General features: G+C 42.4%; 1 protein-coding gene across 1 annotated transcript in view; it reads right to left on the reverse strand.

Moving 5' to 3' along the window:
* The window catches only part of LOC147105066 (guanine nucleotide-binding protein G(i) subunit alpha-3-like), a 46,269-nt gene extending 32,272 nt beyond the window's left edge, over positions 1–13,997 (reverse strand). Inside the window, exon 1 of the mRNA XM_086011129.1 lies at positions 13,506–13,997. Within this exon, the coding sequence (XP_085867255.1) occupies positions 13,506–13,623 (118 nt within the window). The 5' untranslated portion in view covers positions 13,624–13,997. The remainder of the gene's footprint in view (positions 1–13,505) is intronic.
* Positions 13,998–25,336: the final 11,339 nt, after the last annotated feature.

Below are 25,336 nucleotides of genomic sequence, written 5' to 3' on the forward strand. Positions count from 1 at the left end.
TGCGACACGTAGCGCCCCAAGAGGGACGCGGGGCGCTACCTGGGAAAAATCAGCTGCGGGGCGCTAACATTTTCGGGGCACGAAGGTGAAGGAAGCAGCCCAAAGGGGGCTCTACCCAATTATTACCCCCTAGAACCTCAAGTCACTCCTCAACTATAGCATCCCATTCCAGAGATCATCCTGGCAAATGGTTGCTGTACTTTATATAATGGGGCACCCAAAACCACAATACCCAAACTGCAGTCTAAACAATGTCTTGTATAAATTTACAATTACTTTATTGATGTAATCTATGCCTCCATTTATAAAATTGCTTTGCAGCTTTATCTACCTGCACTTAACACTTTTACAAAATTATGTATTTGAACCCCTAGGTCTGTTCATCCACATCTTTCAGCATTTTCCATCGAGAATATACTCCCATTCCTTTCTTTGTTCTCCAAAAAAAAATTACAGGAAACTTTCGATTTACCGGCACCTAAATAGCCGGAAATCTCGGCTAACCGGCAAAATTCAGGAGTAGGTTCAGGTAAGTTTTACTTTATATTGTACTTGCCTTCCTCGATCTGTTGCTGTGCAAGGGTGTGGCTGCAGCTGTTGCTAAGCTACAGAGACGCTTGGAACTTGTGGCCATTGTTCTGCACTTGTTGCTAAGCAACAGGGTTTGTTGCTTTATACGGAGCTGTCAGCTCTCCGTATCTTTTACTATAGCTTTCGGTTATCCAGAATTTTTGATGAACCGGCACCACGTCGGTGCCGGATAAAAAGAGTTTCCTGTACCTCACACTCATCCACACTAGATTGCAGCTGCCACCTGTCTACCCATTTCACTAACCTATATCTTACTGAAGTCCTTTACAGCCCTTCGCACTGGTTTTCCAAAACCTTTACTTTGTGTTATCAATAAATTTCACGATTGTGTTCCCTATACCTAATCCAAAGCCATTTTACAGATTTGTTACATGATAGATGAACATTCAGAGGTGACACAAAATGTATAACCTATAAATGTTGTTTTCCATTTAGCTACTTCAAGTTTTGACATCTCTGAATATAGTTATGTGCTGGATGCACTATTCACTATTTAATTTTCAGAACATTCTTACCACTATACAGTGTTAGCAAATAAGTTATTTATTTATGCTTACTGCTACACCACAGGCACAGGATTCAGTCATTATCTCTCTGGGCACAGCCCAGAGACCAATGCATGTGATCAATAGTGGGACAATAAGTAAACCAGTTTCATAGCTCAATAATACACTGTTACTTACATTGACATTTGTAACTCCTGGCTCGCTTTTTGAAAAAAAATGCAAACTAAACTTGCCTGACCACTGAGGTATACACTTCGAACCCCTCTAAATTAATAAACTTGCAGAATGGGCATATAATTGGCAAATGAAGTTCAACACAGATAAATGTGAGGTAGTACATTTTGGTAGGAAGAATAGGGAGGTCACATCGCTTGGAGGGTGCGAGTCTAGGTGGGGTAGAGGAACAAAGGGATCTCCGAGTACAAATACACAAATCACTAAGTAGCAACACAGGTTAGCAAGGCCATATAAAAAGCAAACCAAGCACTAGGGTTTATTTCCAGAGGGATAGAATTGAAAAGTAGGGAAGTTATGCTAAACCTGTATCAAACCTTGGTTAGTCCACACTTGGAGAACTGTGTACAGTTCTGGTCGCCATATTATAAAAAAAGGATATAGAAGCACCGGAGAGGGTTCAGAGAATATTTACAAGGGTGATACCAGAAATGTGAGGGTATACATATCAGGAAAGGATGAGCAGGCTGGGTCTCTTTTCTCTTGAAAAAAGGCTGAGGGGTGACTTAATAGAGGTTTTTAAAATTATGAAAAATGTTGATAGAGTGGATAGAGAGGGAATGTTTCCACTTGTGGGGAAGAGCATAACTAGAAGACATCAATATAAGACAGTCACCAAGAAATCCAACAGGGAATTCAGAAGAAACTTCTTTACCCAGAGAGTGGTGAGAATGTGGAACTCACTATCACAGGGAGTGGTTGAAGCGAATAGTATAGATGCATTTAAGGGGAGGCTAGACAAGCATGAGGGAGAAGGGAATAGAGGGTTATACTGATAGATTTAGATGAGGAAAGACAGGAGGAGGCTCATGTGGAGCATAAACGCCGGCATGGACTGGTTGAGCCGAATGGCCTGGCCTGTTTCTGTGCTGCCTGGCCTGTTTCTGTGCTGTATATCCTATGTAAATTCTAAGAAACACCCATTTACCCTAACTCTTTTGTTCCAGTTTGAAGCAAATCAGATAAAAAAATTTTAAACAGACTTCAATCTTTTAGAACAACAAAATATTGCAGATGCTGGAAATCTGAAATAACAGAAAATGCTGGAAACACTCAGCAGGTCGGGCAGCAATGCTTGTGGAAATTACAACAGTAACATAACATCCGACAAATCAAAAGATTGAGCAGAATGTAATTTTGTTACCTACATAAGAATATCATTTTTAATTCAGATAGACAACAGGAACACAAGTGGTAGCATTCAAGTCCTCTTTTCCCAGGCCCAGAATTTGCAGTCGGAGGCGCATCTCCGGAGTACGCCTCCGACCCGCTAAAAATATCTGCACTTACCTTCAGGCTCCCTGGCTTCAGAGACTTGGGTCCTGGGCCTGGCGGCGTACGCCTGCGTAAAGGCCCACAGATCCCAGGCGGTTCGGAAGCATCCCTGGGATCACGTGGGCCAGGTCCTCCAATGAGAAAGGGGGATTCCTAATATGCTTATGGAGATTCAGTTTACGAACAGAATCCCCGTAAGCATATTAGGAATCCCCAAATAATTAAATATTTTATACAACTGCAATAAAAATAAATGTTCTTTTTCAAATTTAATTAAAAGTCCCTTCAATAAAGCATATACACAATAAAAATGTAATTGCCTGAAAAATAATTTTAAACATTTTAATCCAGACCAAAATTTGCATAAATGAATTTTAAGTGTTTGTGCATGATTTTTTTTTAAATTTAAGATTTACATTAACCTTTACGCTGGTGAAAGCAGGCCCCGCTTTCACCAGGGGCAAGGGTTTCGTGGACATTTGCTGGGCAGTAGTTAGCCCAACTCTGCACCAGCAAAAGGTGATTTTTGAGTCAGTGCAGTTGTTGTGTCAAGGTGAACCTTGGCAGATCGCAAGTTCTGGGTCATCAGCACCACAAAATCCGGGCCATGGTATCAGTATAGATGCAACAATGAACTAAACTGCTACTTACCAGAAAAAGGGCCGGGAAAGAGAGGGTTTTTTCCCGTATTTTGATAAGGGTTTGCATAGACATGGCCTTATTAAAGCTTATACAGGAAACTTTCGATTTACTGGCACCTAAATAACTGGAAATCTCGATTAACCGGCAAAATTCAGGAGTAGGTTTTACTTCATATTGTACTTGCCTTCCTCCACCTGGTGCTGTGCAAGGGTGTGGCTGCAGCTGTTGCTAAGCTACAGAGACGCTTGGAACTTGTGGCCGTTGTTCTGCACTTGTTGCTAAGCAATAGGGTTTGTTGCTTTATACGGAGCTCTCAGCTCCGTATCTTTTACTATAGCGTTCGGTTATCCGGAATTTTTGATGAACCGGCAACACGTCGGTGCCGGATAAAAAAAAGTTTCCTGTATAAGGAACATTATGAACTAATTGTAGAACATGCATGTATTACCAGACTAATTAACATATAAACCTCTACTGCAGTTCTCAATTTCAGTGAATAAGTAATGAGTCATCTCCTTACTGTAACATGTGATGGGACATATATTTTGTCTAGATTTAAGCCCTTTAAGTATAGGGAAGAGACTTGCATCAGTGTTTGTATATGGCAGTGTGATTAGTACTCTCAACATGCTGGAAAGCAGGGTGTGACAAACACATGATAACTAGTCTTATTCTTTTGTGTTACCTGACGACCAACTCTTTCAGCTTTAGAAAACACTAGTTAATTTGCAGAACATTCTTAGCAGTGTATTTATTTTTTACGATTGCAAGTTATTTAATTCTTTATGCTTGCTGCTACACCACAGGCACAGGATTCGTATTGCTCTGGGGACTATCTAGGAGTCAATGCATGTGAGAAATAACAGAGCAATGGTAACCCATTTTCATAGCTCAATAATATGCTGTCACCTAAATTAGCATTTTGTAATGCTGCTCTTTTCAAAATGTAAACTAAAATTGCCCAAAAACAAAATGTAATGTCACGCTTCACTAACGTGGTTTAAGTTTTTATATTTTTGTTTTTTCTACCAGATTTTTAAGTTCTCATATCCTAGATCATGTTCATGGATGAGACCCACTCTCAGTGCCTTCAAAAGTATCATTAGCCTTGATATCTAGTTTTCAGTAACCTGTCCAGGATAGTGAACAGAACAACCCCTCTTTTAATTAATTTAGTTATTGGAATTACAATTGCCCTATGAATCCATAGGATTTTTCTTCTGCTTCTAATAAATGATAAGCAACACAACATGAGACCTTGTTTTAGGTATAAACTAAAATATGTCAGTTAAGGAATTTCTTTGTGCTTTAATGATTAGAATCTGGTCAGGTAAGTCATAGGAAACCCCAAGAGATTTAGTGAATCTCAACACTTTGTCAGCCCATTGCTGGCTCTGACTACAGCAAATTCCCTTCTCCCTTGCCACCCCATTATATATATATATAAATATATATATATATATAAATATATATATATATATATATATATATATATATATATATATATATATATATATATATATATATATATATATATATATATATATATATATATAAATAAAAAAAAATAGAATCTCAGACTTTGGACACACCAAATTAACCTGGATTGCCAGGGCCTTGCAAACTTCCCCCCCCACTCCATGTCTGAAGCTGCAGGGGACAAAAGAAATGACTAATCCTTAGTATCAAGGGAGACCGTAAACCTCAAGGATCCATGCATAACACCTATCTTGCAACGGCATGAAGCTGCTTTTACATTGCACTAAGACCTGAATCAGTGGAGCTGGCTCCCAATACTCTGGTCTCACACAGCTGGCTGCAACATGAAAATAAACTTGAAATGGCAGCCAGGAATAACCATTTTTAATTGGGTCTTGGTGAATCCTGGCAAATTTACTTTCAGCTGGCTGGATGAGGCCAAGACAACAACAGCCAGTGTTACTAGCACAGGCAATATAACAAGCCCTATGAAAGGTCTGAGGTACTGTATAGTTGTCCAACTGTGGTCTGACAGGCAGTTTAGACCATTCATTTTGGTCTGGTACCACATGGATTATAGTACCTTAAGCCCAACAAAGCACATTCTGCAAAACATGCATCAGGGCAAAACCACCCTGTGCCTGGCCTGCAGGAAATAAAGAGGTTGCCTTTAATCATCAAGTTGCACACAAGTTCTAGTTACCAAACAGCACTCTAAGAATTAATAGTTTAATGTATAAAGTTTAATATATAAAACTATCCTCAGTAAAACTACAAGCATTTAAAAAAGTATTCTTTTGTACTGAGAAAAATAAGCTATTATATTTAGGAGTTATTACTTCATTTCTAACAAGTCTGAAGCAATGTTTACTGGCACGAGTTTTTAAGTCAAGCTGTTGAGACATGTTAGCAGATTGCAATTTCATCTGGAATTACATTATTTAGCTCTTTAAAATAAAAAAAGTTTATCACTATAAAATGGACAAATCCTTTGAATAAACACAAATCTTAGGCCCTGTAATGAGATTTTCAGGGACTGTGAGCAAATCTTTCTAGTGAAAGCTGAAAGCCACAAATATAGGTCCAAAGATAATTTGGCTTCTCAGTTTACAGCAAGACTAAAAAGATATAGGGCCGGAATTTGTGGTGCATAACTGACTGCAATTTCAGGATATAGTATCTAAATGCAGAAATCCTAAGTTGCGGTCAGTCATTCACTGCTTCGACACCACCCCCCCATAGCCAGCAATCAGTGAAAGTGACGAAAACTTGGGCTTTTCTGTGGTAATATCACTGCTAAATACCCCATTAGATGTTAGGCCTTATTGGATTAGGTGTAACTGGGGTTTTAACATTATGGCCCTGAAAAACTAATTTTAATTTTGTGGAGTGTCGAATTTCTCCATGATGATAAAAATTACAATTTTAAAGGAACTTAAAAAAAAATATATAAAAAACCTTTTTATTTTAAGTCCTCATGATGTTTCAGGTTCTACTGTATACCCATGTGAAAGCTCCAATCTTGGTTTTGCTCTCTAACATTTTTTAAAAGTCGGGATAAAAGCAGATTCTCATTTCCTGCTTCCCCATCTGCGAGAATTCTGCAATGTGATTGGCTGCTTAGACAGCTTGTTGACGTCACAGCAAATCACATTAGGGAATCCTCACTATACTGCACTGAAATCACTTGTGCAGCAAAAAGGCAAACTTCTCATCACAAAGACCGCGAGATCTCTGGGTAGCTTTCTTTGGGGCCAGCGGCGAACGCTTTTGCTTCACTGTTGACCGCAAATTCCGGGTCAATCTAATAAATTTTGATTTGAGTGTGTAAAATGACAGAATACTTAGTAGAAAATCACTACATACTTAATTTACTATTAGCAGATCCCACATGGTGTCGCTCACATTAAGTGGTTAGACTGTTTTCAAATTAATGTCATCAGAAAGTAAATATGACACTTACAGGAAATGTGTGCTATATGCAACTCTTAATTAATACATTTAGATAATTGTGAGCAGGACCCACAAAATTCAATTCCGTAAAAATTTGCCATCAAGTATCATGTATTTCTCTACACCTCGAATTTCCAAATCCAATTCCAGATTGAGTCATTTTCAGATTTAACAGACTAAATCAAAAAATAAATTCCTGTGAGCTGCTTTAATGGCTATTTGCTTGGCTTTTCCATATCAGGCAGAATGAAAACAAAGAATTACCTGATAAATTCAGTAAACGATTGGTCTCTGATCCTGGTTTAATATCTAAACCGGAGCGTAACTTTCAACTTTGACAGAGATATAAAAAGGTGGTAGTGGATCAGTCGCCCGTTATACAATCCGCCCATTTTCCTTTACATTGAGGTCAATCGAAAGGAAAATTGGGCTGGGTGTATAACACAGACAAGCTGCTATTGCCTGTTTTACGCCTCAGCCAAAGTTTCAAGTTCTGCCCAATATCATCTTAGAAAAGCTCTTGATTACAGCTTACTGTTGAAGATTTTTTTTTAGAAACCATCGTTGTATTCCCCTCCTTTAAACTCAGAGACTGTACTAATTTCAGTCTAACTGTTGTGGATTGAAGTACGATAGCAAAATACTGCGGATGCTGGAAATCCGAAATAACAGAAAATGCTGGAAAAACTCAGCAGGCCAGGCAACATCCGTGGAGAGAGAAATAGAGTCAACGTTTCAGGTCGAAACCCTTCGTCAGGACTGAGAAAAAACACAGGAAATGAAACAAATTAAAAGGCCAGTTTGGGGGCTGGGAAATGGGGATGAAAGAACAAAGAGAAGTGAAGAGGCATTAAGAGGTATTCAAGATGAGACGAGATGGTGACAGGACTAGTGGAGAGACAAAAGACGGCTCTAGATGAGGTGTGAAATGCGGATTGAAGTAACTACACCAACAACAATCACCAAGACACAACCATCTTTCTATTTTGCATGTCCTGGCTAGGTGAACTAGATGGGTAAATGGCCTTTTCTCATTTTTACTTTGTTTGCTCATTACCAGTTTTCTGGACATTTTTACAATTTTCTTTGCAGGGAATCAGAAGTTACAGGTTTAAACAAACATTACACAAAGCACTAAAAACTTTCTCCTTCTCCATCACCACCCCCCCTTCCTTGACAATATTTCTTCTCTGTTCCTCAAAGTGTTGACTATTTGTATAGTTCCTAGCCCTAATATTGCCTCACACTACCCTGGCTGAGGTCAGCTAACTCAGCAGAGACATCGGCTAAAACCCAATGACTGGATAAGCTGCTGAATTGTTAGATGAGTTTACTCCTTATTTATGTGCTTCTCACCAGGCTACTAATCATATTATGCTATACATTAGGGAAATCAAACGTGACATTTTTAGACAGGTTGCCTCTACATCAAGAACTAGTGTAAATGGAAACAGAGGCATTCCTATCTTGAAGCAACAAACCATGTCAATAATAGTGCAAATTATTCTACCAGTTTTATTTACAACAACAAAAAATGTATCCTCCAGGCTTTTACCTGGTAGAAGATACCTTCTTGGAAGTATTTAATTTCCCCTTCAGGTCTGTCCAAACTGTGAACTCTTGCATTGCTGCTTCAAGGGCAGACCATAATATCTCACCAGAATAGCTTGGTATGCAAGTAGAGAATTGAAATGGCTGGTCGCAATGGGAGAGGAAATGAACACTTCACAAATGCGTCATGTATTAAGTAGAGTTTTTTTTGAAAATTAGATGAAGGAGTGCTGTGTACCAAAATTACTTCTGTACTTTCCTTCCCCTTTAAGTCTACCTCTCGTATGTGATTAATTAAAAGGGAGACACATTTATGACTGACAGCCCAGAAAGAATTAATTCATTTCCACCTGTGGGGAAAACAAACATTTTTTTTTTGTATTATGTTCATTCCCTAGCTCATAAATTTGACCATGTGATCGATCAGTGTCCTTCCCATTTGTGAACGGAAAGGAGAACAATGTTATAGTGGATGAATAGCGTCCTTGGATATAGCCTAAAATGGTCGCAAATCTGACCAAAATCGGAAAAAGGAAGCATGCTGAAAATGTTGTTTCACAATGAAACATGAACCATTTTCCTGTAGGATATATAATGCAGAGAATCAGCAAGCTACATAAATGTCATTTATAAGCTGTTTTCATTGTACAGATAGCAAAAAGGAAAGAAAGCCAAATGAACAAGATTAAACATAAAAGAAAGCAGTGTTACTTCCCACAGCAGATTATATTTATCGTACAGTCACTGGAATTTAATCTTTCAGCAAGGACATTTCAGCAAGTGGATCATATGAATCTAGAGTCCAAAAATGATTGGTCCAACACTCAGCATTAAATCTTACTCCCCTCTATTGAGTATTTCAATTTCTTCAGTCACAACTTGAGTAATTTTCTTGCAGACAAAGTTGCTATGGTAACTCTACATAATTAATTTTACTTTCCCATTCAATATAGCGAGACAAGATTGGATTATCAGGCTTCAGAATAGCAGCATTAATTAAAATATTCATAAGAACATAAGAAATAAGAGCAGGAGTAGGCCAAACAGCCCCTCGAGCCTGCTCCGCCATTCAATAAGATCATGGCTGATCATCAACCTCAACTCCACTTTCCCGCCCAATCTCCATATCCCTTGATTCCAAAAATCTATCGATCTCAGCCTTGAATATACTCAAAGACTGAGCCTCCACAGCCCTCTGGGACAGAGAATTCCAAAGATTCACAACCCTCTGAGTGAAGAAATTCCTCCTCATCTCAATCTTAAATGGCCGACCCCTTATCCAGAGACTGTGACCCCTGGTTCTAGACACTCCAGCCAGGTGGAAACATCCTCCCAGCATCTACCCTGTTCATGCATTAATGACACCTGCAAAGTTTAACTTTATTCAAAATATCAACAGGTTACTATAATTAAATCAAGGGAAGGTAGTCATTTTACTCAAAAATTTTTTTTTAAAGGTGACCATCAACGTGTCATTGGTGACAATAAGTTTTTAGCCTGCAGATGGACATTTCTAAGCAAAGGGGCCAGGTATTATTGAACAAATACAGGAAACTGTGTGCTATCCGGCACCGACGGGACCGAGCTGTTGCCGTTCCCTCAAAACTGCCGGACACTCCAGCGCTAATGTTGAAACATACGGAGATTTTCAGCTCCGTGAGAATCAACAAACCCTGTTGCTTAGCAACAGCTTCTAAACAGTCGGCAAGCGTCTCTGTAGCATCTCTAGCTGAAGCTGTTGCTTAGCTACAGACCTTGCAGAGCTTGACTGTGGAGAAAAAAGCAACGAAAAGAAAAAAAACGGCTCCTGATTTTTGCCGGTGGCTCGAGCTTGCCGGACATTTAGCCTCCGGATAACACAAAGTTTCCTGTAGCAGAAATTAGTTATCACACCACGGGACAGTTTACATTGTAGCACCTTGAGGTTCACCCATTTGATAAAAAATATTCACATGAACCCTGCAACCCCACCATATAAACTGGGACCCATTTCATAAGGCAACATACAGAAGATGAGAAGGGGAAAATAAATGCTCAAAATGTGAACTACAGCAGATAATGCTGGAAGTACACAGCAGGCCAGCTAACACCTAAAGAGCAAAAAGAGAGGTCAATGGTTTCAGCATAGGCCCACTATATCTGTTCTGAATAGTCTCCACCCAAAATGTGAATCGTTCTCATGTTCAGATGATGGCAGACCTACTGCATATTTCTATAATATTCCCCACACAAACCTACCACTCTTCCCATAAGATGGTTTTACTATAACATATCTTCTTTGCTGCACATGTACCACTTAGAAAAGATCTTTTAGGAAAATCACACTGCAATTATCCATAAGTGGCCTATTTTGAGCGAATCCTGCAATAGAATTACTCAACCAGTTGCTAACTTCACCATACTAGTTTAACACACACTAACTACCAAATGGTACTGAACCCCATCTGCCGTACATCAGGAATATAACTCCTGTCTAATGTGGATATCCCACATCATTGCTCCCACAATGCACTGTTCTATCCTCCTCCCCCCACCCCCCCCCGGATGGGGCAGTGCATTGGTGGGTGTAAAATTGTCCAAGTCCACATATCGATCAGAGGCCACACTGTTCCCGCCCGGCGACATTTCATCTTCACCGACTTTGAAATTGGCCGAGACTCCTGCTGCAGGCAGGGGCCCACCTTTAAATCTTAAAATCGCGGCCCGATTACATCATCAGCGCTGCAATGACATTTTAGCTTCTGTGTTCGGGAGGCCTGCAAGGGGCCGGAAGATATGGTAAATTTGAAATGGTGAACTTTTGAATCCTTGTGGACCAGGCGGAGTAGCAGTTCTCTTGCTGGCTCAAGGATACCTTGGATTTCCTCTTCCCCTGGCTGCCACCCCTCTGCCGACTGTGATCGATCTTGATTCTCCCCCCCCACCTCACTTACTTTGCTGGATATCGTTTCAGTGGGTCCCCGGCAGCGACCAAACCGACCCCCCACGTCTTTCCACTCCCGGCCGCTGGCGTTGATGTTATTCCAACTGTCTTTGGACAGGAATCAGTTTTGGGTATTCAAATGAGTTAAAATCTCCCGAGCCTTGCCATCTGGATCTTCACCGCTTTGGCCCCCGCACCCGGCCCCCCCCGCTCCTCCCCACCACCAAGTTAAAATTGACATCATGTAATGCCCGACACATTATTGTTCCGGTAATGTTGAGCTATGACCCTTTGAAGGCCACAAAGTCTGAATTAAGTAAACAGCCTGCGGTTAGGCTTTAATTGGGGTTTGGACAAAATTTTCTACATTGGAATATGCTAGTCATCATCATAAAGATAAAAGCGATTTCTGAATTGTTGTTGTAGATGCATAAATAGGATGCCTATATGGGTAGATGTACTTTTTTGCTGTTGTACACACAAAAACATGATTGGCTCAAATTCAGCACAAAAAACACTAATGCTTACTTCACCGCCTCAGGATTTGAAATAGCTATTTTTAATAGTTCCAACTCCTAATTTAAAACTTGCTCAGTAGGACTTCCATTTAAAATAAATGCCCTGGGCTATGCATTTCCTTACTACTGCAATTTATAGCCTGATCCAGTTTAAGATTTTATCCACACTTCTGATCACCAGTTATATCTTAGAATTCCTGCTCCCAGTACCCCACCAAGCTCACTGACTTCCACGCCACTGTCTTTCCACACCACTTTCTTTCTTCATTCATTGAATGAGGGCATCGATACCAAGGCCAGCATTTATTGCCCATCCCTAATTGCCCTCGAGAAGGTGGTGGTGAGTCACCTTCTTGAACTACTGTAGTCCTCGAGGTTTGCTAGGCCATTTCAGAGGGCAGTTAAGAGTCAACCACATTGCTGTGGGTCTGGAGTCACATATAGGCCAGACCGGGTAAGAACAGCAGATTCCCTTCCTAAGTCAACCAGGTGGGTTTTTACGACAATCCGGTAGTTTCACCATTACTGATACTAGCTTTTTATTCCAGATTTATTTAACTGAGAACTTTAATTCCCCAGCTGCCACGGTAGGATTTGAACTCGTGTCTCTGGATCATTAGTTCAGGCCTCTGGATTACTAGTCCAGAAAGAAAGGAAGATTTGCATTTATATAGCGCCAGTCATGACCACCAAAGCGCTTTTACAGCCAATGAAGTACTTTTTGAAGTATCGTCACTAATGTGGGAAACGCATCAGCTAATTTGCGCACAGCAAACTCCCACAAACAGTAATGAGATAATGACCAGATAATGCTTCTTTTAGTGATGTTGATTGAGGGATAAATATTGGCCAGGACACTGGGGCTAACTCCCAATCTCTTCTTCAAAATAGTGGGCGTGGGATCTTTTACATCCACTGAGCGCGCAGACGGGGCCTCGGTTTAATATCTCATCAGAAAGGAGGCACCTCCGACAGTGCCGCGCTGGGAGCGTCAGCCTGGATTTTTGTGCTCAAGTCTCTGGAGTGGGACTTGAAATACACAACCTTCTGACTCCGAGACGAGGGTACTCTTCTTAGGCAGTCCCTCGGAACCGAGGATGACTTGCTTCCACATTAAAAATGAGCTCGCAGGTGACTGATGAGTCCAATGCAGGACCTACAGTCTCTGTCACAGGTGGGGCAGGCGGTGGTTGAAGGGGCGGGGTGCTTGGGTTGACGTGCGCTCCTTGCGCTTGGCTTCCGCTTGCTCCCGGCGAAGAGACTCGAGGTGTTCGGCGCCTTCCCGGATGCTTCTCCTCCACTTTGTGTGGTCTTGGGCCAGGGATGTTACACTTTTTCAAAGAGGCTTCGAGGGTGTCCTTGAAGCGTTTCCTCTGCCCACTGACTCACACACTAACATAACCACTATGCTACCGTTCCCAACTAGCGCCGTGCCTCACCCCCGCCCCGGTGTTCACCAGCCCTCCAATTCTCTCCAGTCTGGGCTAGGTGCACGTCCCCACATCAGTGGGTTGTCTTCTCACCACCACCCAAGTAAAATGTCTGCCTCCCTGCCGCCTGCCTTTAAAACCGACCTCACCCTGGGTCACCTCCCCAAACTATAATCCAAATCCCTGCTCACAATCCCAATTGCCCATTTTTTTTGGGGGGGGGGGGGGGGGTGGGAATAGCGAGAGGGGTAAAAATTGCTAAATCTTAAAGGCGCCGGATGCCCAGCATCAGTTACAGCGTGCAATCTCGAAATCGGCCAAACAGCAACACCAATTTTTTTTTTGCACGTAATATTTTGTAATAAAACTCCAGCCCGGAGATTTTGTTTCTCTCTCTCTTTACCCAGCAGCAGAAGTTTGACCTCCCGGGACGATTTCTCGCCGTCTTCCCTCAGGTTGCGGTCGATCATTTTGCTCCTCGCCATCGCCGCCTTGTCCTCGGCGCTCATGGTGCAACCCATCCCGGCAACTGGAGGAGGGTGGTGGGGGTTAATCCCAACCCCAAGGAGGGCAGAAAATAACAAATAAAGAGACGGCGGACCGGGCCCGGACCAGCACCGCCTCCACAACCTTCCTCCTCGCGGAGATCGAGTCCAAGGCGTTGGCTCTCCTCACAACATCCGAATGAAATTTTTTTTTTTTTTTTTAAACCTGAGGAGGAAACTGTAGAGGAGGCGGTGAGGAAAAAAAAGTTTAAACGACGATGCCGCCTCAGGTTTTCGTCCGGGTCCGTTAGCACTTCAAACGCATCGCTCGAGCGCTGACAGTTAGCGTTTAAAAGCGGAAACTCCCCGCCTCACATCCTGGCCACCGCCACCGGAAACCGCCCTACCATCTCGCTCGGGCACCACGGGAGTTGTAGTTCTCGCACCCATCGACATCCCCCAGGGCACCACGGGAGTTGTAGTTCTCGCACCCGCCGCCATTTTGCCAATACCACCCACCGCGGGAGTCGTCGTCATCCACAAAGCAATCAAAAGGTATTTAAAAAAAAAAATTATTATTGCCAGCCCAGTTAGTAACAAACCAAAAAATGGACTAGACAGACTAGATGCAGGAAGGATGAGACCACACCTTGAGTATTGTGTGCAGTTTTGGTCGCCTTATCTGAGGAAGGATGTTCTTGCCATGGAGGGAGTGCAGCGAAGATTCACCAGACTGATACCTGGGATGGCAGGAATGACGTATGAGGAGAGATTGGGTTGATTGGGCTTGTACTCGCTGGAGTTTAGAAGAATGAGAGGGGATCTCATTGAAACTTATAAAATTCTAACAGGACTAGACAGACTAGATGCAGGACAGATGTTCCCGATGACCAGGGAGTCCAGAACCAGGGGTCACAGTCTAAGGATAAGGGGTAAGCCATTTAGGACAGAGATGAGGAGGAATTTCTTCACCCAGAGAGTGGTGAACCCGTGGAATTCTCTACCACAGAAGGCAGTTGAGGCCAATTCATTAAATATATTCAAGAAGGAGTTGGATATATATTTTAAGGCTAAAGGGATCAAGGGATATGGGGAGAAGGCGGGGACAGGGTACTGAATTTGGATGATCAGCCATGATCTCATTGAATGGCGGAGCAGGCTCGAGGGGCCGAATGGCCTACTCCTGCTCCTATCTTCTATGTTTCTATGTGAAAAACAGAAAAATGCTGGAAATACTCAACAGGCCAGGCAGCCCCTGTGGGGAGAGAACTATGAAACGTACCACCCGCCCCTTCTGCTCCAAATGTGACAGAGACTGCAGGTCTTGCATTGGACTTATCAGTCACCTGAGAACTCATTTTTAGTATGGAAGCAAGTCATCCTCGGTTCCGAGGGACTGCTTAAGAAGAAAAGTATCTATCAAAAGAAAAGGTTAAACAGTAGCATAAAATTAGTGCAGCAGATTTCACTTGATTACAGAACAATTAGCTTGGATACGCAAAAATAACATGCGCAACACTTCACTAACTCTTTTTGCAATACTAAAGGAAAAACGGACAGGACTTGTATTTCTATAGCGCCTTTCATGACCACAGGCTCTCCCAAAGCATTTTACAGCAGTACTTTTGAAGTGTAGTCACTGTTATAATATAGGAACTGTGGCGGCCAATTTGTGTATAAAAGAAAGAACTTGCATTTCTATAGCGCCTTTCAGGATGTCCCAAAGTGCTTTACAGCCAATGAAGTTTGAAGTGGAGTCACTGTTGTATTGTGGGAAACGCGGCAGCCAATTCGCGCACAGCAAGGTCCCACAAACAGCAATGTGATAATGACCAGATAATCCTTTTTTTTAACGATGTTGATTGAGGGATAAATATGGGCCAGGACACCGGGCATAGCTCCCCTGCTCTTCATCAAAATAGTGGCCATGGGATCTTTTACGTCCGCCTGAGAGAGCAGGCGGGGCCTCAGTTTAATGTCTCATCCAAAAGGCACCATGGGAGTTGTAGTTCACCTGCTCCTTGTCCTGCACCAGTAACATTATTCACTCAGATCAAATGGTTACTTGTAGACAATTATATAAAATTATGCAGATAATGTGCTGACAAAAAAGCAATCAAAGGTATTTTTTTTATTGCCAGCCAGTTAGTAACTGAACCAAAATTAAAACAGAAAATGCTGGTAATACTCAGCAGGTCAGGCTGCACCTGTGGAGAGAGAGAAACAGAGTTACCGTCTCCAAATAATGACCTTTCGCCAGAACTGGAAAAAGTTAGAGATATAACCGGTTTTAAGCAACTATAGAGGGAGGGAGAGGAGGAGGAAAGAACAAAAGGATTTGGTGGAAGGCAGGAGAAATTAAATGACAAAAGGGATGATGGTGCAAGGCAAAATGAGATGGTAACAGGACAAGTAAAGAAACAAAAGATGGGCCTAGAGGAGGTGTAAATGGGAATGGCAGAATCATCAGCAACAGCTGCCATCTGGAAAAATAGGGGCAGAGGTTATGGTCTGGATTTTTGATGTTTTTTGAAAATTTTGACAAAAGGTGATAGGTTGGAATGCAGGAGTGATTAAAGGACAAAAGGGAAGATGGTGCATCCATGCTGTCCAAAAAAATGGGAGCAGTGGTTATGATCTGAAATTGTTGAACTCAATATTGTGTCTGAAAATTAGGAACAGGAGTAGGCCATTCAGCCCCTCCAGCCCTTATGTGATCATGGCTGATCTGTATCCTAACTCCATTTACTCGCCTTGGCTCCATAATCCCTTAATGCCCTTGGCTAGCAAAAAGCTCAGATTTAAAATGATTAACTGCGCAAGCACCTACTGCTTTTTTTTGTGGGCGAGAGCCTCTGGCAACGTCACTGAGCTTTGGGGCTGTGGAGAACTGGTTGTGTGGTGAGGAGCTGGGCTGGGAAGAGGATCGAGACAACAGGAGGTGGGACAGAATTCGTGCAGAATTGGAGCTTGGTGAGGGCAGGGGAGGAGATGGGGCAGAAGGTATAGAGTGATATGAATTTGGAGTTGAAATATAGGGGAGCCTGATTGGAGAAGAGGAGGGGGAAGAGGCTAAGACAGTCCCAATCTTTTGGCTCCTCGCACTTGATACTGGGGGTGAGGAAGCTGTATGTCATTGAGGAGAGTCTGGAGTTTCCCTTGCTCTCCGGGGTAATCAAGGAGTAGTAAGAGGATTTGCTTTTGGAGAGGGAGATGGATTATTGCTTAAGGTGATAGACAGATCTGACAATGAATCACCAGGCCAGTCATGCGGCAGGTCACGAAGCCTGCGGCCCACAGATTGAACGATTCAAGTGTAGAAACTATGTACAGGAAACTCTCGATTTACCGGCACCAAAATAACCGGAAATCTCTGTTAACCGGCAAAATTCAGGAGTAGGTTCAGGTAAGTTTTACTTCATATCAGTGGCCGTTCCTGGATCTGTGGCTGTGTAACCGGGGTTCCTGCACCTGTTGCTATGCAACAGGGACGCCTGGATCTGTGGCCGTGTACGGGGCTCTCGTACCTTTCACTATACCTCTCTGTAATCCGGACTTTTTGATAAACTGGCACCATGCCGGTCCCGTCGGTGCCGGATAAAAAAGAGTTTCCTGTACTGGGAACATGGGGGATGTGTGTATGCTCTTTGAAAATGCTCTTTGGGTCCATCAAGAATTAAGCCAATTATTTTTCTGCTCTCCCAATTTCCTCCCCCAACCTCTCCTGAAGGAAACTTAAGTTTTGGTGAGGTGTAGTTCCATGGATGCTAGTTCACCCTCTAGTGCCTGGGCCTAGAGCTCTCCCTTCATGTGTGAACTGTAAAATGAGTGTCAACTGTAGAGGGAATCACAAATCAGCCCAATCCTAACCTCAGCCAATATCTAATCATGAATATTTTTCCAGCACGGGTTACTGGACAGGATAAGGGGCAGGAAATGATCTTTTTTCTTCCCTCTGTAGTCCGTGTTGCTGAGACGAATTGTATTGCTCGTATTGCCAGCCCAGCTGGGATCAGCAGGTGTAGCGCAGGCCAGGAAGGGAATCTGGGAACCTTTCTGGTCAGTATGACTCAGTTTCACATTGGACAGCAAACAAAAGTCAATCTTTATGCAAAATGCATTTTTTTTCAAGCTTCTTGAAACTCCAATTTTTGTCACACTTCAACATTTTTTTAAGAAGTTGAAAAACGGGCACTTTCAAACAAAACCGCAAACCACTGTAGACAGTACAATATTACTATTAAGTTAACACAGATCAGCATTTGCAGTAGCGACTTGCATTTAAAAAAACATTCAAAAAAGACTTGCATTTATATAGCGCCTTTCGTGACCTTCCAAAGCGCTTTACAGCCAATTAAGTACTTTTGAAGTGTAGTCACTGTTGTACGAAATGCGGCAGCCAATTTCTTTACAAATGAAAAATAGGTTGGGGTGCGGATGCTGCGCTGTATCAATAAAGATACAATGCAATTTACATATTTTCCTGTCATGATCTATCTATAATATATAAAAAATCTTTAACGTCTGTCTGCACTTCTTGTCTGCATCATGTGACTTCCTATTATCACATCTTTGTCACACGTTTTGTGTCAACCTTTTCCATTCTAAACTTTTAAGTACACATTTATCACGGAAAGTGCGTATGTAATCCTATCACTCTGATTGCGAAATCTGACTGCTGCATTCCAACAATTCTTTCAAAATGCTTTCTGAAAATGTTTTCATTACTACATTTCTCTCAAGAACTTAAATTTCAAAGTCCCTAAATAAGGGCTTAACCAAAATGTGATTAAACTTGGCCATTGTGTCTTTTAATGCCTTCGTTTCAAATTTGACTTGGGAGGGCCCCATAATCCTCTGGCTATGCAAGGCTGTATTGGTGGCCAGTCGGTATTTCTCGTGCCTACCCCCCCCCCCCCCCCCCCCACGGCCCACCTGGGCTGAGAGAGAAAGAGAAGGTGGTTAGGAGAGAGAGAGAGAGAGCGAGGAGGTTGAGAGAAAGGAGGCGATTGTAATTACAGCCTGATAAGTTTAAGTTGTAAGTTTTCAATATAAATGTAGACATCTAAAATTTATAATAGAAATTTTAATTAAAAGTACAGTATGTGCTACTTTAAAATGGGGATTGAATTACATCTCTGTGCTGTAGTCCAATTATCATTGACCTCTATAATCATAGAAACTTATGGCACAGAAGGAGGCCATTCGGCCCATCGTGTCTGTGCCGGCCGAGAAAGAGCTCTCCAGCCTAATCCCACTTTCCAGCTCTTGGTCCTGTAGGTTACGGCACTTCAAGTGCATATCCAAGTATATTTTAAATGTGATGAGGGTTTCGGCCTCTACCACCCTTTCAGGCAGTGAGTTCCAGACCCCCACCACCCAGAAAAAAGTTCTTCTCAACTCCTTTCTAATCCTTCTACCAATTACTTTAATCTATGCCCCCTGGTTATTGACCTCTCTGCTAGGGGAAATAGGTCCTTCCTTTATCCTCTATCTAGACCCCTCATAATTTTATACACTTCAATTAAGTCTCCCCTCAGCCTCCTCTGTTCCAAAGAAAATAACCCCAGCCTATCCAATCTTTCCTCATAGCTAAAATTCTCCAGTCCACACAACGTAAATCTCCTCTGCACCCTCTCTAGTGCTCTAACCTCACTTTATCTGAGACTGCACTTGGTCTTGACTCTGTGTGCAATGTCATCAGAGGTTGACTGGTAAATTCTAATTTCATATGAAGGGTAGTGCAGTAATACCCAAATATTGCTGTACAGTTTTCCATTTCAAATCAATTGTTGTCGGTATAAATCTTAGAGATTGCATTGAACCAGCGGTTAAGAATCTTAACACTTCTGGGAAAATCCTTTAAACGCAAACATTATATCCATCAATCTCTTTAGATGTTTGATGGGACAGTGTAGAGGGAGCCTTACTTGGAGTCAGTCTTGTTCAGAGGTAGCATTATTGCCGCATAGCCAGAGTTCATGGGTTCGAGCCCCACTCTAGAGACTTGGGCACATAACCTAGGCTGACACCAGTTGCAGTCTTTGGATGAGATGTTAAACCAAGGCCCCATCTGCCCTCTGTGGGGGACGTAATAGATCCTATGGAACTCTTTGAAGAAGAGCAGGGGAGTTCTTCCAGTGTCAATCAGCACCACTAAGAACAGATTGTTATGTTCATTAATAACTAGACATTCTTATTATGAACACAGCTAGCTTCTAGCTAGTCACTTTTATTGAGCACATGTGGACTTGTACAGCATCTTGTAGAGGCTTCCATCTTGACTGCTGCCTTGTGGGTAGCCTAGTGCCTCATGGGTAATGTAGTCTTAATATCTATACAGCTGGGTAGTGTAGTCTTGTATCCATACAGCTATATACAGCTCTACAGCTCCACCTAGTGTCCACTATAGAATGACATGCTATTGATCACTACATCCCCCTTTCTTTGAGGTTTAACAAAATCAATATCCATCAACTTTCAAGAAAACAATAAAGGTAATATCAGTAACACTTTTGTTAGTGCTCTATATTCTGCCCTCGCAACGTGATCCTATGCAGAGCTAGACAGATAGCGAACAACTTGATATCTTCCTGTAAAATCACAAGGCTTGACTTTTCTTGTAACACTTTATTGAAAGATTCTTATTGTGAAACTGAAATACAACACAGAAATGGAAGCACACATTAGTATACAAACGCATAACTGATATGTATACACAATTTTAGGTACGCCTGAGCAACACAGTACATTTAGCAATGAATATACATTTAGCAAACTGGGAGGCATTCTCTTTAAATTAGCCCTGTACATAGTGTATCAAAATACAGCTACTAGTTAACCAGCTAGACAGAGAAAAGTTACAACTAAACATTTTCTACAACATACAGTGTACACTAATCATCTATAGCATTCTAAAATACTTACAGACAAACAATTTCCAAGACTCAAGCATGGGGACGATACAACTGCCCGGAGCCTGTGCTGCTGTAGGAGCACCGTGGTGTAGGTCTGTGTCCCAGCGAGGACTCCACGAGGACTACGTAGCAGTCCTGTGGGGAGCGTGATGACCTCATCACGCTCGGTCGCGTTGTCTGCGCTTGGGGCGTCACGTGATGCGCGTGGTCGCGTTTCTGGCCGTTGAGGCCGAAGTCGGGAGCGGGAGCTGGAGGCCAGGCTGAGCCGGTGCTTGCCGCGGGAGCGGAAGATCGCGTCGCTCCCGGCGGCTGGTAGATGCGGCCGAAGACGCTGGGTCGGGCTGTGCCGGCGGCCTTTCTGGAAGGCCGAGTCGGGCCGGCAGCCGCCTCACGCACGTCATGTCGTACGTGCCGTGACGTCAGCACGCTACGTCGTACGTGACGTGACGTCAGCACGCTAAGGCGCGTCTTAAAGGGGCAATGGCCCTAAAAGGTAAGTTAAAGGGGCAACGGCCCCAACAGGTAGGTTATACATATATAAGTAAGTTAAATACATACAGTAAGGTTAAGTTAGAGGGAGAGGCAGCACACTCTATAAACATAAACATTTTCAAAACAGTCAACACATTTTCAAAGCTTTACATTGTACTCAAAGATTAAGTCTATCAGGCTCTTTTACTTCATGTGTGGATCTTCTCAACACGGGTAAGTCTGATGTGTCTTCATGAGATTGTTCTGGCGGTGAATGACAAGATGCAGTTGCGGCATTGTCATCAATCTGCTCTTGTATAGATCGAGGTCTCCTTGCGATCTTTGCTTGGAGAGGGTTTCAGTGTTTCCTTCACTCTTCATGCCATAACTCTCAATGTCGTCAATGCACTCTCGAAAAACTGCTGGCAGCTGGATCCCATCATACAGCATAGTCCTCTCAGCAGCCTCGGCTAATGGAACACCAAAGATTGGCCTGAGGGAAGAAGGAGTATCCACCGGAACTGCTTCCTGCTCTGGTGCAGGCTTCTTCTTTTTCTTTTTCTCTTTCCACTGCTTAACAACATCTGCTGCGGTTATATCTTTGGACTTTTTCTCCTTGTGTTTTTCCTCTTTGTGCTTTTCTTCCTTTGGCTTCTCTTTGACCTTAAAGTCTTTTTCTTTCTTCTTGGAGAAACTAGGCTTTTTGAAGACATGGATACCCTTTGGCCTTTTCATCCTTGATGGGCTCTGCTTCATCACCTGAGTCATCTGGTCTGCTTATGGCACAGTTTATACGGTAGACTCTCTTGACCAGTTCTAAGTCTTCACAAGCTTTGTCATCTAGTATCGAATCAAGTCTTTCAGCCACAACAGAAAACATGAGATGATGCACTTTGTCTTTGACTGTCACTTTAAGTCTGCATACACCTAAGCTATCTATTTTCTGTCCATTATAGTCCTTCAGTAGTACTGACTTTTTCTGTATTTTGGGCTTTTCTTTCATATTGTTAATGTCACTCATACTGATTAAGTTTGCTTTTGCCCCAGTGTCTAGTTTCAAGGTAACTAATGCTCCATTTACCTGCAATGGGATCATCCATTTGTCCTCTTTTACTGCATTAACTTTATGTTCAGCATTGTCCATTTCTGAGGGCTGCACATTTTCTGTATCCTTTTTGATATTGTCACATGACACCATTCGTACAAAAAATGTCTCACTTAAATCAGTGTCCTCAATTACATTAACTCGTTGCCCTTTCATTTTTACTTTTGAAAAGCATTGTTTGGCAAAGTGATTCTTTCCATTACACTTTGTGCACATTTTTCCAAACGCTGGGCATTGTATTAACTGGTGTTTGTAACCACAGCGTTTACAATTAAAAATTTCATCCTCCGATTGCTTTTCATTTCTGTTCTGCCCACGTTTCTTCCCCTTGTAGGACACAGCACCGACAGCAGCATTATCACTCATTACAATCGCATCATTATTGATTTCACTGAAAGTCTTCGTGTGCTTTCGAGCTAGCTCGCTGGCTTGGCATATTTTCACCGCATTTTCCAAATTTAGTTCGGTTTCTCTCAACAGACGTTCCCTGACTTTTTTATCATGAATACCAAACACAATCTGGTCACGAATCATGGATGCTTTGAGCTCAGAGAAATTACATGTCTGTGCTTTCAGTTTCAGATCAGTTATAAAGCTATCAAAAGTCTCATTTTGTTGCTGTGTCCGAGAACGGAAGATGTATCTTTCATATGTCTCATTCTTTTTGGGAGAGCAATGTGCATCACATTTTTTTAGCACATCTTCTAATTTTTCTCTGTTCTCCGCTGGATTAAATACAAATGTATTAAATACCTCTATCGCCTGTGGGCCTGCAACCGTTAGCAGCAACGCTATCTTCCTTGCGTCTGGCTTTGTACCGAATCCGATGGCTGCAATGTAGAGTTCGAATTGTTGTTTAAAAATCCGCCAATTGTAGTCGACATTTCCCTCGAGATTCAAACGCTCTGGTGGCTTCAAATTCTCCATGTCACTTTTCACAATTTTCAGCAGATCTTCACCACCCTGGTACCATGTTATGTTCATTAATAACTAGACATTCTTATTATGAACACTTCTAGCTAGTCACTTTTATTGAGCACATGTGGACTTGTACAGCATCTTGTAGAGGCTTCCATCTTGACTGCTGCCTTGTGGGTAGCCTAGTGCCTCATGGGTAATGTAGTCTTAATATCTATACAGCTGGGTAGTGTAGCCTTGTATACATACAGCTATATACAGCTCTACGGCTCCACCTAGTGTCCACTATAGAATGACATGCTATTGATCACTACACAGATAATCTTTGTTATTGCTGTTTGTGGGACCTTGCTGTTTGCAAATTTACTGCCACGTTCCTACATTACAGCAATGACTACAATTCAAAAGTACCTAATTGGCGGTCAGGTGGTTTGGGATGTCCTGAGGTCATGAAGGGTACTTTATAAATACAAATTCTTTCTTTCTTTATTACAGTAATAGTGAAGCACAGACCATTTTATGTAATGCTATCTGTAAATGTAATCAACTGGAATAAGATTAGAAGTTCTTTCTACTCTCAAAATGTTATTTCTGGCTTTTCTCAATTTCCTTTTCCCATATATATGGATAGTATTACAGCATTTCCAACTGTGGCACTCCCAGTAAACATTCAATTATGTTGCAGGCATAATAATCCTTTAATATGGGCATCACTGTGATGATTAGGGGTTGTGTCACAATTCAAATCATAAGAAAGAGCTACATATTTGTGTGTATTGATGAGTTGTGGTCAATCACTTTAATTTTGCTTACGACAGGCTTAGCTTGTTTGGCTTCCAGGGAATCCCTGTTGCTTATGTGTGGCTAGGAATGCCTTAGGAGGTCAGTCTGTCTTTTGTTAGGGTGGATGACTGTAAGCAATCGCTTCAACTGGTTTGATTGTTCAACCTACATTTCTTAGGTCTGAATAGTTCAGACACACATCGTCGCTGCAGACACATATTAATTCTAATGGCCAGGCTATCCGAATCATCCTTGTTGTGAACAAAAGTCATCCAGGTGCCATCGGATCTTTTAATTGTTGCTGACTTGGCCTCAAGTAACCCTATCCTGCTGATGGGGGACGTCTCTTAGGAGTCTCTGGGTGTAGGGATTGATTAACAGCTCCTTGCTCAGGCACAGAGGCATATTTTGCTGTTTTCTGCCAGCTCTGCTGAGCTCATAGAAACATAGAAACATAGAAGATAGGAGCAGGAGTAGGCCATTCGGCCCCTCGAGCCTGCTCCGCCATTCGATGAGATCATGGCTGATCATCCAAACTCAGTACCCCGTACCTGCCTTCTCCCCATATCCCTTGATACCCTTAGCTCTAAGAAATATATCTAACTCCTTCTTGAATATATTTAAAGACTTGGCCTCAACCGCCTTCTGTGGTAGAGAATTCCACAGGTTCACCACTCTCTGGGTGAAGAAATTCTTCCTCATCTCTGTCCTAAATGGCTTACCCCTTATCCTTAGACTATGACCCCTGGTTCTGGACTCTCCGACCATCGGGAACATTCTACCTGCATCTAGTTTGTCCAGACCTGTCAGAATTTTATAAGTTTCAATGAGATTCCCTCTCATTCTTCTAAACTCCAGCGAGTATAAGCCCAATCGACCCAATCTCTCCTCATACGTCATTCCTGCCATCCCAGGGATCAGCCTTGTGAATCTTCGCTGAACTCCTTCCATGGCAAGAACATCCTTCCTCAGATAAGGTGACCAAAACTGCACACAGTACTCAAGGTGTGGTCTCACCAAGGCCCTGTACAACTGCAGCAAGACATCCTTGCTCCTGTACTCAAACCCTTTTGCTATGAAGGCCAACATGCCATTTGCCTTCTTCACCGCCTGCTGCACCTGCATGCTTACCTTCAGCGACTGGTGCACAAGGACACCCAGGTCTCGTTGCACTTCCCCTTCTCCCAATCTATTGCCATTCAGATAATAGTCTGCCTTTCTGTTTTTGACACCAAAGTGGATAACCTCGCATTTATCCACATTATATTGCATCTGCCACGCTTCTACCCAACCTGTCCAAATCATCCTGGAGTTTCTCGGTATCCTCCTCGCAGCACACACGCCCACCCAGCTTTGTGTCGTCTGCAAACTTGGAGATATTACATCTAGTTCCCTTATCTAGATCATTAATATATATTGTGAATAGCTGGGGTCCAAGGACAGATCCCTGCGGTACCCCACTAGTCACTGCCTGCCACTCGGAAAAAGACCCGTTAATTCCTACTCTCTGCTTTCTGTCCGCCAACCAGTTCTCTATCCAAGTCAATACCTTGCC

This window comes from Somniosus microcephalus, chromosome 18 (genome assembly GCF_052327205.1).
Source record: "Somniosus microcephalus isolate GS21.2 chromosome 18, FLI_Smic_1.0, whole genome shotgun sequence".
Classification (NCBI taxonomy): domain Eukaryota; kingdom Metazoa; phylum Chordata; class Chondrichthyes; order Squaliformes; family Somniosidae; genus Somniosus; species Somniosus microcephalus.